This window comes from Triturus cristatus, chromosome 10, assembly GCF_964204655.1.
Source record: "Triturus cristatus chromosome 10, aTriCri1.1, whole genome shotgun sequence".
NCBI lineage: Eukaryota > Metazoa > Chordata > Amphibia > Caudata > Salamandridae > Triturus > Triturus cristatus.
Window position 1 is genome coordinate 672,676,589 of NC_140593.1, and position 13,926 is coordinate 672,690,514.

General features: G+C 46.5%; 1 protein-coding gene across 6 annotated transcripts in view; it reads left to right on the forward strand.

Moving 5' to 3' along the window:
• The window catches only part of LOC146789879 (uncharacterized), a 499,281-nt gene that overhangs the window by 262,810 nt on the left and 222,545 nt on the right, over positions 1 to 13,926 (forward strand). For all 6 annotated transcript variants that reach the window (XM_085628145.1, XM_085628146.1, XM_085628148.1 and 3 more), the window contains exon 2: positions 12,818 to 12,901. In XM_085628145.1, the coding sequence (XP_085484271.1) occupies positions 12,818 to 12,901 (84 nt within the window). The remainder of the gene's footprint in view (positions 1 to 12,817; positions 12,902 to 13,926) is intronic.

Below are 13,926 nucleotides of genomic sequence, written 5' to 3' on the forward strand. Positions count from 1 at the left end.
AATAAATCCACAGTCACACGCACATACACTCATCATACGCTAGGGCCCATCACACTGAAATTCATACTATTACTCTATCCACACTGAATATAGGAGAGAAACCTAACCAATCTGCATCTAAAATGAGGTCAATGCGACCATAAAGACATTGTCCTGAGTCATGATTTTAAACATAGGAAATACATTTGTAACTCAATAAATGACAAAGAAATAACCACCCGACACTGATATTCAAACAAAGATCATTATTTATCTAAATTAGTTCAATGAAAGTCAATCAATAGCAAGATCATTATTCTCATAATTACCTATTCTAGCTAAATGGGTCAGGACAGGTCTCTCAGTAAAGTCTCTCGAGCTGCCGTCCTCAGCGTCAGCATCGATCCTCATGAACATAGGTTCAGGAAGAAGTGGCCTCAAAAATCGGAATGCTAAAGCTACAGACCCTCTCTAGTCTAGTAATATTTATAACAAAACTAGCAAAATAAATGTAACAAATAAACTCTGAATGTCCGTTGAGCCGCTGAGCAGAGCGAGCAGGAAAGGATGTCGCTTGGTAACATTTAGAAAACCTCCGCTCAGAAAAAATCACAAAAATAAAAACACGGAAGAAGGAAACTCGAGTTTGCAAGCGATACATTTATGAATGCTCTTCCTTGGTACCATAGCGAAGCCACCACAGGCTTATCGTAGTTCATTGTGGCTTTATTCTTTTCCAAGGGCAATTGGAAGCATGCCCGGAGCTGCTGTCCTCACGGAAACTTTTAAATCAGACAGAGGCTGTGGTCAGGTGACTTCCAACCATGTTCAGCAAGGCCTCTCGTCAAATTTCAATCACTCGAGCGCAGGCTGTAAATAGCAGCCATCTTGGTTTAGGCCAAAACGGACCATCTTAATTAAAAGAAACACAAAACAACGTTACCACATCATAATGATTATACAGTGTTAATCCCCACTAATACCCTTATGTGTATGTAATTACCTAGCCGTCTGCAACACAAAGAAGCATTAGCACACGTTATTTAAAAGCGCAAACACGAAACAAATAGCATTTTTGCGACACTCATTTAATTAAGTTGCACATATTATTAAACATATATGCATTCCCACGTGTAGTTTCTCTCATTAGTAATGTTGGTTAATCAAGATTTTTAACAAAACTAATAATTAGTGATTATAAATTAGTAATTTTAATCATAACATATAAACAAAACTGGAGCTTAAAACTCAATAAATTTTCAACAGAAAACTCTGCTCCAGCAATCCCCCCTTTGGTGATATATTATCACCACAAAAATCAACCCCAAAAAAAAAAAAATTCCCAATTTTAGGAGAAATTGAAAATGTCTTTTATGACACAACATTAAACACCAGACTCCCTCACATCATCCCTCTTCGACTCCAAGTAAACACTCTCCCTCAATTCTTCTAATTCTATTTCTTGTGGGTCTCTCCTTGATCTCTTTTGTTTCTTTTCAGTATTCTGCTTAATTATTTTCTTTTTCCCTCCCCTGCTTTTACAACACAAACACCCCAATCTTAGTATCAATAAAGCAACAATTACACATGTCAATGGAAATAATATTTTACCAATAATGGTACTACCTATCTTAGCAATAAAACTCTTAACAGCAACTATCTTATTAGCTATTTTAGTCCAGATACTTTCAGCTTCCAGTGGTACTAATTCTTCATGCAAATCAGTAATATTTTTGATATAGACCTTTAGATCTTTGCTTTCATCAGGAATGTAAGTGCAACAATGTTGAACTTTCAACATTCCACAAACTCCACCCTCCTTGGCCAATAGAATATCAAGGGCAAGTCGATTTTGCATAGACATGGCACGTACGGCAATCATCTCCGTGTTTACCAAAAGAAACCCTCCAGCGGTACTTGTCGATAAGCGATCCACCACTGTTGACAGTTTCCGAATTCCATATGCATTTAAAGATATTCCCACTGCTGGAATTAAAGCTCCAAAAATATCACCTACGATTTCTGACCAAGTTTCTCTCTTAAAACGTGTTAGTAAATTAATGTGTTCTACATCTTCTATCCTATCTATATGAAAAATCTTTGGAAAGACCAGGCCCACATAACACGTGCCATACCAATGGTCAGGCAACTTGTAATAAGCCTTGTTCCCACAAACATAATACACTCCTGGGAAAACTGGATCTTCTCCACCTCTAAAACCCCATCCTGTCGCAATGAAGTATGTATTATGACACTCACTAGTCCCAACGTAATACCTATCATATTGGGATTTCTTTCTGGTAATGCATAGTTTACCCTTCTGTGGTGCATCTAAAGCTAAAGTTGGACTAGCTCCATTCTTCAATTCCTTTCCCATCTCAATATCCCATATTGTCTCACTCACTTTATATTTCCCTGCCTTTTCATGCATGCTCACTCTCCTTTCCTCTACCATGTCTAGGAAAGCCTTCTCTTCTTCTTTCAAACTGCAAGTTAAATTATTTCTAAAAATGTAATCTAATGTTAATTCTTCTTTCTCAATAAAAATCTCACCAAAAATGTTAGCTTCTTTAGCTGGATTCAGCTTTTCATTCATAGGCAATTGCCCAAAAATATTATCTTTGTTAGACATCTCATAATCTATCTTCCCTAACAAATAAAAAACACTACTTAACACACTACATGAAATTCCATACGTAGCTGGTAAATGGTGATAAGTAACACCTTCTGAAACGGATGCAGGTAATTGCATACAGACGTAGCAATCCCTAACTTCCATTGTCTTTACGTATTCGTACAACAACTTTGAAAAAACATTGCTAGAAAAATCATTAATTGACCTATCTTTATGTATGTAAATGTTACTAATTCTAGTCGGAACTACTTTCTGTAAATTCTTCTCTACATTGGTCACATTCTCAGTATGTATTCCAAAAGTACTTATTGTAACTCTAAAAGTAACTAGTAAAGCATTAATAATCCAGTACAGCAGCAGCACATTCTACACCATCTTTTCAAGAAGGCACATCTACTTTGATTATTCTCTGTGTTAGCCATTTTACTACTTTGGCAGTGTCTTTTGACTTAGCCTCTTCTACTCCACTACTGAAATTTAGATCTCTATATTATCTCAAACAGCTAATCTCAGATTTTCTTCTTTTCACTTTTCTCCAAGTGACTCCTTTTGTTCACTCAATTTGGATTTTCATCACTTTTTACTTCTTCTTCAGCAACATCAAATTGTATCAGATCTTCAACAACATCCTGAGCATCCGACTCTTCTCCAATGTCAGTCAAGATAACTTTCAGGATTCCAACAGTTTTCTCCTCAACCACTTCTCGTAAGGTCCCCTCTGGATTTCCTTGACTTTCTGCCTCTTCTTCTTCAGACAGTGCCACGTACGTCCATTCCGGTGACCTATACTTCTGGTTAGGTTTTCTGATTCTCTTGATCTCCTCTGGTTCTTTTGAGACCTTTTGTTTTTCACCTTTTGCTTGATTCTGACTCGACACCTCGTTCACCTGTTCAGCTCTCGATGAACTTGCTCGTGTCAGTCTGTACCTCAGTCTCTTTATTCTGTTAGGCCAAAGATCTCCTCTTACAACCCTCTTTGGTTTCACTTCTTTATTATTTCTTTCTCCAATCCAAGTTCTCTTTCTCAGAACTCGACCCTCTGGTTTCTCATTCTCACTCTCATCTGATTCTGTTTTATTTGCCTCTTGTTCTTCAACAATTTCCTTTTGCTCCACAGTCTTTTCCACCACTGATTGAGATTTCCCTATTTCTGTCCCTCCTCGGGTCTCCGACACGCAATCTTCTTGCTGTCTACTTGTCCCTTCACCTAGCTTATCAGGAATGTTCCCTACACCTCCTCGGGGGTCTTCCGCAATCTGTCCCTCTCTATCTTCTTCTGACCCTGCTTCTTCAGGTGTAATCTCAAGTGGATTTTCAACCTCTTCATCTGATTCAGGTGTAGTCTCTGTGGAATTGCTCTGTTCTCTTCTTTCTTCTCCACTGCTTGTTGGAACTTCAGGCACTCTTACAGAATCTGATCTCTCCTCTGAGACTTTCAATGTTTCTCTTGAAGCCTCTCTTGGAAAGAAAAAAAAATCACCTGACTCTCTTTCTCCTTCACCCCTTTCAGGATTCTTTTTTCTTCTTACTGGTTCAGTTTCTGTATCATCACTGGAATCTGACTCTTCAAAATACTCTTTACCAGTCCCATCCTTTGGATTTGGAACTCTCAAAGTATGACTTGCATGCACCCAGTTTTTCACACCAGCACACTTTACTGCAGTTGTCGTAGTCAGAATAACTTGTCTTGGCCTTCTCCACCTTGGAACCAAGCAATTTCTTCTTCTGTGTACTTTAATCCTCACCCAGTCTCCTGGACTCAGATCATGAGCTTGCTTCTTCTCAAGTGTGGTAGCGTCTTCTCCAACCTGGTGAAACACAGAATGAACTGCGTCAGCCAGGCCTTTACAGTAATCCAAAATCATGTCATCAGTTATTGTCATCAATTTGTTGACAGGCACAAATGCATGTCTCATCGCACGTCCCATTAATATTTCATGCGGACTCAAACCTGTGGTTCTATCTGGAGTAGCATTACAACAAACAAATGATGGACGGAATGCTGACAATGCAGACATTCTCCCCCAGTCAAGAGATCTGGGTTAAATCCATCGTTCTTTTGCCCACTACACCACCCCAGTTTAGACATGGCCATATGCAAATCAGTCTTGACCCTGTGCCTCATGGGAACAGTCCAGCCCGAACTGCCAAGCCATGTCTTCCCTGGACCGGAATCAAGCATCCTAGGACCGGTTTCTGGCTATCAGCCGTCATCAGCCAGGATAGCTTGACTCCAGTGGCGTAGTGAGCACGGGTCCCACGTCTGGGAATACCCATCCCACTTAGGGCGAAAAGCGTTACAACAAACAAATGATGGACGGAATGCTGACAATGCAGACATTCTCCCCCAGTCAAGAGATCTGGGTTAAATCCATCGTTCTTTTGCCCACTACACCACCCCAGTTTAGACATGGCCATATGCAAATCAGTCTTGACCCTGTGCCTCATGGGAACAGTCCAGCCCGAACTGCCAAGCCATGTCTTCCCTGGACCGGAATCAAGCATCCTAGGACCGGTTTCTGGCTATCAGCCGTCATCAGCCAGGATAGCTTGACTCCAGTGGCGTAGTGAGCACGGGTCCCACGTCTGGGAATACCCATCCCACTTAGGGCGAAAAGCGTTACAACAAACAAATGATGGACGGAATGCTGACAATGCAGACATTCTCCCCCAGTCAAGAGATCTGGGTTAAATCCATCGTTCTTTTGCCCACTACACCACCCCAGTTTAGACATGGCCATATGCAAATCAGTCTTGACCCTGTGCCTCATGGGAACAGTCCAGCCCGAACTGCCAAGCCATGTCTTCCCTGGACCGGAATCAAGCATCCTAGGACCGGTTTCTGGCTATCAGCCGTCATCAGCCAGGATAGCTTGACTCCAGTGGCGTAGTGAGCACGGGTCCCACGTCTGGGAATACCCATCCCACTTAGGGCGAAAAGCGCTACAACAAACAAATGATGGACGGAATGCTGACAATGCAGACATTCTCCCCCAGTCAAGAGATCTGGGTTAAATCCATTGTTCTTTTGCCCACTACACCACCCCAGTTTAGACATGGCCATATGCAAATCAGTCTTGACCCTGTGCCTCATGGGAACAGTCCAGCCCGAACTGCCAAGCCATGTCTTCCCTGGACCGGAATCAAGCATCCTAGGACCGGTTTCTGGCTATCAGCCGTCATCAGCCAGGATAGCTTGACTCCAGTGGCGTAGTGAGCACGGGTCCCACGTCTGGGAATACCCATCCCACTTAGGGCGAAAAGCGTTACAACAAACAAATGATGGACGGAATGCTGACAATGCAGACATTCTCCCCCAGTCAAGAGATCTGGGTTAAATCCATCGTTCTTTTGCCCACTACACCACCCCAGTTTAGACATGGCCATATGCAAATCAGTCTTGACCCTGTGCCTCATGGGAACAGTCCAGCCCGAACTGCCAAGCCATGTCTTCCCTGGACCGGAATCAAGCATCCTAGGACCGGTTTCTGGCTATCAGCCGTCATCAGCCAGGATAGCTTGACTCCAGTGGCGTAGTGAGCACGGGTCCCACGTCTGGGAATACCCATCCCACTTAGGGCGAAAAGCGTTACAACAAACAAATGATGGACGGAATGCTGACAATGCTGACATTCTCCCCCAGTCAAGAGATCTGGGTTAAATCCATCGTTCTTTTGCCCACTACACCACCCCAGTTTAGACATGGCCATATGCAAATCAGTCTTGACCCTGTGCCTCATGGGAACAGTCCAGCCCGAACTGCCAAGCCATGTCTTCCCTGGACCGGAATCAAGCATCCTAGGACCGGTTTCTGGCTATCAGCCGTCATCAGCCAGGATAGCTTGACTCCAGTGGCGTAGTGAGCACGGGTCCCACGTCTGGGAATACCCATCCCACTTAGGGCGAAAAGCGTTACAACAAACAAATGATGGACGGAATGCTGACAATGCAGACATTCTCCCCCAGTCAAGAGATCTGGGTTAAATCCATCGTTCTTTTGCCCACTACCACCCCAGTTTAGACATGGCCATATGCAAATCAGTCTTGACCCTGTGCCTCATGGGAACAGTCCAGCCCGAACTGCCAAGCCATGTCTTCCCTGGACCGGAATCAAGCATCCTAGGACCGGTTTCTGGCTATCAGCCGTCATCAGCCAGGATAGCTTGACTCCAGTGGCGTAGTGAGCACGGGTCCCACGTCTGGGAATACCCATCCCACTTAGGGCGAAAAGCGCTACAACAAACAAATGATGGACGGAATGCTGACAATGCAGACATTCTCCCCCAGTCAAGAGATCTGGGTTAAATCCATCGTTCTTTTGCCCACTACACCACCCCAGTTTAGACATGGCCATATGCAAATCAGTCTTGACCCTGTGCCTCATGGGAACAGTCCAGCCCGAACTGCCAAGCCATGTCTTCCCTGGACCGGAATCAAGCATCCTAGGACCGGTTTCTGGCTATCAGCCGTCATCAGCCAGGATAGCTTGACTCCAGTGGCGTAGTGAGCACGGGTCCCACGTCTGGGAATACCCATCCCACTTAGGGCGAAAAGCGTTACAACAAACAAATGATGGACGGAATGCTGACAATGCTGACATTCTCCCCCAGTCAAGAGATCTGGGTTAAATCCATCGTTCTTTTGCCCACTACACCACCCCAGTTTAGACATGGCCATATGCAAATCAGTCTTGACCCTGTGCCTCATGGGAACAGTCCAGCCCGAACTGCCAAGCCATGTCTTCCCTGGACCGGAATCAAGCATCCTAGGACCGGTTTCTGGCTATCAGCCGTCATCAGCCAGAATAGCTTGACTCCAGTGGCGTAGTGAGCACGGGTCCCACGTCTGGGAATACCCATCCCACTTAGGGCGAAAAGCGTTACAACAAACAAATGATGGACGGAATGCTGACAATGCAGACATTCTCCCCCAGTCAAGAGATCTGGGTTAAATCCATCGTTCTTTTGCCCACTACACCACCCCAGTTTAGACATGGCCATATGCAAATCAGTCTTGACCCTGTGCCTCATGGGAACAGTCCAGCCCGAACTGCCAAGCCATGTCTTCCCTGGACCGGAATAAAGCATTCTAGGACCGGTTTCTGGCTATCAGCCGTCATCAGCCAGGATAGCTTGACTCCAGTGGCGTAGTGAGCACGGGTCCCACGTCTGGGAATACCCATCCCACTTAGGGCGAAAAGCGTTACAACAAACAAATGATGGACGGAATGCTGACAATGCAGACATTCTCCCCCAGTCAAGAGATCTGGGTTAAATCCATCGTTCTTTTGCCCATTACACCACCACAGTTTAGACATGGCCATATGCAAATCAGTCTTGACCCTGTGCCTCATGGAAACAGTCCAGCCCGAACTGCCAAGCCATGTCTTCCCTGGACCGGAATCAAGCATCCTAGGACCGGTTTCTGGCTATCAGCCGTCATCAGCCAGGATAGCTTGACTCCAGTGGCGTAGTGAGCACGGGTCCCACGTCTGGGAATACCCATCCCACTTAGGGCGAAAAGCGCTACAACAAACAAATGATGGACGGAATGCTGACAATGCAGACATTCTCCCCCAGTCAAGAGATCTGGGTTAAATCCATCGTTCTTTTGCCCACTACACCACCCCAGTTTAGACATGGCCATATGCAAATCAGTCTTGACCCTGTGCCTCATGGGAACAGTCCAGCCCGAACTGCCAAGCCATGTCTTCCCTGGACCGGAATTAAGCATCCTAGGACCGGTTTCTGGCTATCAGCCGTCATCAGCCAGGATAGCTTGACTCCAGTGGCGTAGTGAGCACGGGTCCCACGTCTGGGAATACCCATCCCACTTAGGGCGAAAAGCGTTACAACAAACAAATGATGGACGGAATGCTGACAATGCAGACATTCTCCCCCAGTCAAGAGATCTGGGTTAAATCCATCGTTCTTTTGCCCACTACACCACCCCAGTTTAGACATGGCCATATGCAAATCAGTCTTGACCCTGTGCCTCATGGGAACAGTCCAGCCCGAACTGCCAAGCCATGTCTTCCCTGGACCGGAATCAAGCATCCTAGGACCGGTTTCTGGCTATCAGCCGTCATCAGCCAGGATAGCTTGACTCCAGTGGCGTAGTGAGCACGGGTCCCACGTCTGGGAATACCCATCCCACTTAGGGCGAAAAGCGTTACAACAAACAAATGATGGACGGAATGCTGACAATGCAGACATTCTCCCCCAGTCAAGAGATCTGGGTTAAATCCATCGTTCTTTTGCCCACTACACCACCCCAGTTTAGACATGGCCATATGCAAATCAGTCTTGACCCTGTGCCTCATGGGAACAGTCCAGCCCGAACTGCCAAGCCATGTCTTCCCTGGACCGGAATCAAGCATCCTAGGACCGGTTTCTGGCTATCAGCCGTCATCAGCCAGGATAGCTTGACTCCAGTGGCGTAGTGAGCACGGGTCCCACGTCTGGGAATACCCATCCCACTTAGGGCGAAAAGCGTTACAACAAACAAATGATGGACGGAATGCTGACAATGCAGACATTCTCCCCCAGTCAAGAGATCTGGGTTAAATCCATCATTCTTTTGCCCACTACACCACCCCAGTTTAGACATGGCCATATGCAAATCAGTCTTGACCCTGTGCCTCATGGGAACAGTCCAGCCCGAACTGCCAAGCCATGTCTTCCCTGGACCGGAATCAAGCACCCTAGGACCGGTTTCTGGCTATCAGCCGTCATCAGCCAGGATAGCTTGACTCCAGTGGCGTAGTGAGCACGGGTCCCACGTCTGGGAATACCCATCCCACTTAGGGCGAAAAGCGTTACAACAAACAAATGATGGACGGAATGCTGACAATGCAGACATTCTCCCCCAGTCAAGAGATCTGGGTTAAATCGATCGTTCTTTTGCCCACTACACCACCCCAGTTTAGACATGGCCATATGCAAATCAGTCTTGACCCTGTGCCTCATGGGAACAGTCCAGCCCGAACTGCCAAGCCATGTCTTCCCTGGACCGGAATCAAGCATCCTAGGACCGGTTTCTGGCTATCAGCCGTCATCAGCCAGGATAGCTTGACTCCAGTGGCGTAGTGAGCACGGGTCCCACGTCTGGGAATACCCATCCCACTTAGGGCGAAAAGCGTTACAACAAACAAATGATGGACGGAATGCTGACAATGCAGACATTCTCCCCCAGTCAAGAGATCTGGGTTAAATCCATCGTTCTTTTGCCCACTACACCACCCCAGTTTAGACATGGCCATATGCAAATCAGTCTTGACCCTGTGCCTCATGGGAACAGTCCAGCCCGAACTGCCAAGCCATGTCTTCCCTGGACCGGAATCAAGCATCCTAGGACCGGTTTCTGGCTATCAGCCGTCATCAGCCAGGATAGCTTGACTCCAGTGGCGTAGTGAGCACGGGTCCCACGTCTGGGAATACCCATCCCACTTAGGGCGAAAAGCGTTACAACAAACAAATGATGGACGGAATGCTGACAATGCAGACATTCTCCCCCAGTCAAGAGATCTGGGTTAAATCCATCGTTCTTTTGCCCACTACACCACCCCAGTTTAGACATGGCCATATGCAAATCAGTCTTGACCCTGTGCCTCATGGGAACAGTCCAGCCCGAACTGCCAAGCCATGTCTTCCCTGGACCGGAATCAAGCATCCTAGGACCAGTTTCTGGCTATCAGCCGTCATCAGCCAGGATAGCTTGACTCCAGTGGCATAGTGAGCACAGGTCCCACGTCTGGGAATACCCATCCCACTTAGGGCGAAAAGCGTTACAACAAACAAATGATGGACGGAATGCTGACAATGCAGACATTCTCCCCCAGTCAAGAGATCTGGGTTAAATCCATCGTTCTTTTGCCCACTACACCACCCCAGTTTAGACATGGCCATATGCAAATCAGTCTTGACCCTGTGCCTCATGGGAACAGTCCAGCCCGAACTGCCAAGCCATGTCTTCCCTGGACCGGAATCAAGCATCCTAGGACCGGTTTCTGGCTATCAGCCGTCATCAGCCAGGATAGCTTGACTCCAGTGGCGTAGTGAGCACGGGTCCCACGTCTGGGAATACCCATCCCACTTAGGGCGAAAAGCGTTACAACAAACAAATGATGGACGGAATGCTGACAATGCAGACATTCTCCCCCAGTCAAGAGATCTGGGTTAAATCCATCGTTCTTTTGCCCACTACACCACCCCAGTTTAGACATGGCCATATGCAAATCAGTCTTGACCCTGTGCCTCATGGGAACAGTCCAGCCCGAACTGCCAAGCCATGTCTTCCCTGGACCGGAATCAAGCATCCTAGGACCGGTTTCTGGCTATCAGCCGTCATCAGCCAGGATAGCTTGACTCCACTGGCATAGTGAGCACGGGTCCCACGTCTGGGAATACCCATCCCACTTAGGGCGAAAAGCGTTACAACAAACAAATGATGGACGGAATGCTGACAATGCAGACATTCTCCCCCAGTCAAGAGATCTGGGTTAAATCCATCGTTCTTTTGCCCACTACACCACCCCAGTTTAGACATGGCCATATGCAAATCAGTCTTGACCCTGTGCCTCATGGGAACAGTCCAGCCCGAACTGCCAAGCCATGTCTTCCCTGGACCGGAATCAAGCATCCTAGGACCGGTTTCTGGCTATCAGCCGTCATCAGCCAGGATAGCTTGACTCCAGTAGCGTAGTGAGCACGGGTCCCACGTCTGGGAATACCCATCCCACTTAGGGCGAAAAGCGTTACAACAAACAAATGATGGACGGAATGCTGACAATGCAGACATTCTCCCCCAGTCAAGAGATCTGGGTTAAATCCATCGTTCTTTTGCCCACTACACCACCCCAGTTTAGACATGGCCATATGCAAATCAGTCTTGACCCTGTGCCTCATGGGAACAGTCCAGCCCGAACTGCCAAGCCATGTCTTCCCTGGACCGGAATCAAGCATCCTAGGACCGGTTTCTGGCTATCAGCCGTCATCAGCCAGGATAGCTTGACTCCAGTGGCGTAGTGAGCACGGGTCCCACGTCTGGGAATACCCATCCCACTTAGGGCGAAAAGCGTTACAACAAACAAATGATGGACGGAATGCTGACAATGCAGACATTCTCCCCCAGTCAAGAGATCTGGGTTAAATCCATCGTTCTTTTGCCCACTACACCACCCCAGTTTAGACATGGCCATATGCAAATCAGTCTTGACCCTGTGCCTCATGGGAACAGTCTGGAGTAGACCTAATAGTCATCAGCACTAGAGGCAAGACATCAGGCCATTTCATTCCAGTGGCTAAACACATCTTACCAATTCGTTTTTTTATTGTGCCGTTCATCTGTTCAATGACGCCAGAAGCCTCTGGTCTGTATGCACAATGTAGCTTCTGCTGTATGCTCAATGCTTCACAAATTAAACCCATGAGCTCATTGTAGAAGTGTCCACCTCTGTCAGACTCAATTGTCACTGGGAACCCGTACCTAGGAATCAACTCTCTTAACAGTAACTTTGCAACAGTTATTCCATCATTCCTCCTAGTCAGATAGGCCTCCACCCATCTTGAGAACAAACAGACTACCACTAGAACATACCTCAATCTGTTCACTTGAGGCAATTTGCATTCTGGTAAAAGGACCTCCTTCTCTGCCTATTGTTCCTAGACTCACCACTGTCTTTTTCCCAGTATTGAACTGCTGACAAATCAATTAGTAATTTTAATCATAACATATAAACAAAACTGGAGCTTAAAACTCAATACATTTTTAACAGAAAACTCTGCTCCAGCACTTGACCTTCATTTCTCTCCAAGCATGCGCATTTAATCACTTGGACGAGTTCCGCCTAGGGCAAAACATGTCTGGGATCGTTAAACAGATTTAAGAAATGGTTGTCTTCTGCTATCAAAGTCACCTTTACTGTGATGCTGCTTTTAGATTGTTGCATCATTCTACGCTTTGGCTTGCAATCACTGAAACTATAAAGCACAAGTAGCCCGGTGAGGATTTGTATGCAAACAGCTTCTTTTTGTGCCCTGATTCCCGGTTGATGAAACTCTTTTGCAGGGTTGCAAGAACACCCTCTAGAATAAAGTTTATCCCAGGAGATGCGTGTCTTTGATTACACTCTATAGTAGAGGTGTCTTGCCATTCTTGTTTCTGTCCTTAACATTGACGAGATTTCCTATTTCTTGTTTCCAGAAGTTCCAGTGGCGGTGTTACTTCTGCATCCTCACCAATGAAGCGCTATCATACTACAAAGTCACCCCTGAAACAGATGAAAAGGTGAACATTTTGGAAACTATGATGTTTGTTGCAATTTGTAAGCATTGTTATGGACTGCCTACCTCATCATTGTAGGTTATGGAAGTTGAAGAAGGCAATGAAGGTGGGGGTCAAACATATGATACAAGGTGTCTGTGAAGAAAATGTAGTTGTTGGGACGGAAAAGTTCCTCGCATGGTGATGAACATGCACCCCTGCTCAGAGTGCCCAAGCTGCAACGATGTCTGGATCCCTTGTGATGATTTTTTGTGTCATGAGCGAACACAGATCATGCATGTGCGCTTTGACATGGGCCTTCTTGTTGGACTGGAATGGGTTCCCAATGTGCTAGCCTCATAGTGGTGAAAGGCTACTGCCTTTGCAGGAGTTAAGCAGCAGAAGCGCTGTGATGGCAGCATACCGTGTAGTGATCAGTTGAAGTGAACAGCTCTTTTTACCTATGTCACTGGAGTAAGGCCTACAGACTCACTTGTGTAAAGCTCGACTGCTTTGTGCTTAACTCGCCGTTAGCCTGCATCAAGTTAGTTTGTAGTGCTCTACAGTGTGTGTGTTGTATGAATGTGTGGGGTGTATGTCTCCCTGTGAATGGTACAATAAATGGAAGATACTGGTTCCATTTTGGGAGACCCAGGCTTGACTGGAGGAGCATGAGGAGGTAGAGGACTCCCACCAGACAGATTTGTGGATTGCTGCATTCCTGGGAGCTGGGTGGAACACACACTGGAGAAGGAGACACATCAAAGGGTGCTCTTTGATTCAGCGATTGACCCCTGTAAGGGGCCTGGACACATCTCAGGGATGGAGATGGAGCTCATAAGAGAATCATAGAGAGTAGGGCTGGGGCCCTGAGGTAACCTTTTGGTACTCGTATCATTGTGACTGACATCCAGGTGTGAACCTCTAGTCACTCCCATGGCATGAGTTGTGGGGCTATCAGATTTGAATTCGCTCCTGCTGTGACAGCCTGTTTTCTGGAGGAAAGGCGGGGCAGAGGAGAGGACACTTCAAAAGGAAGCAGACTACAA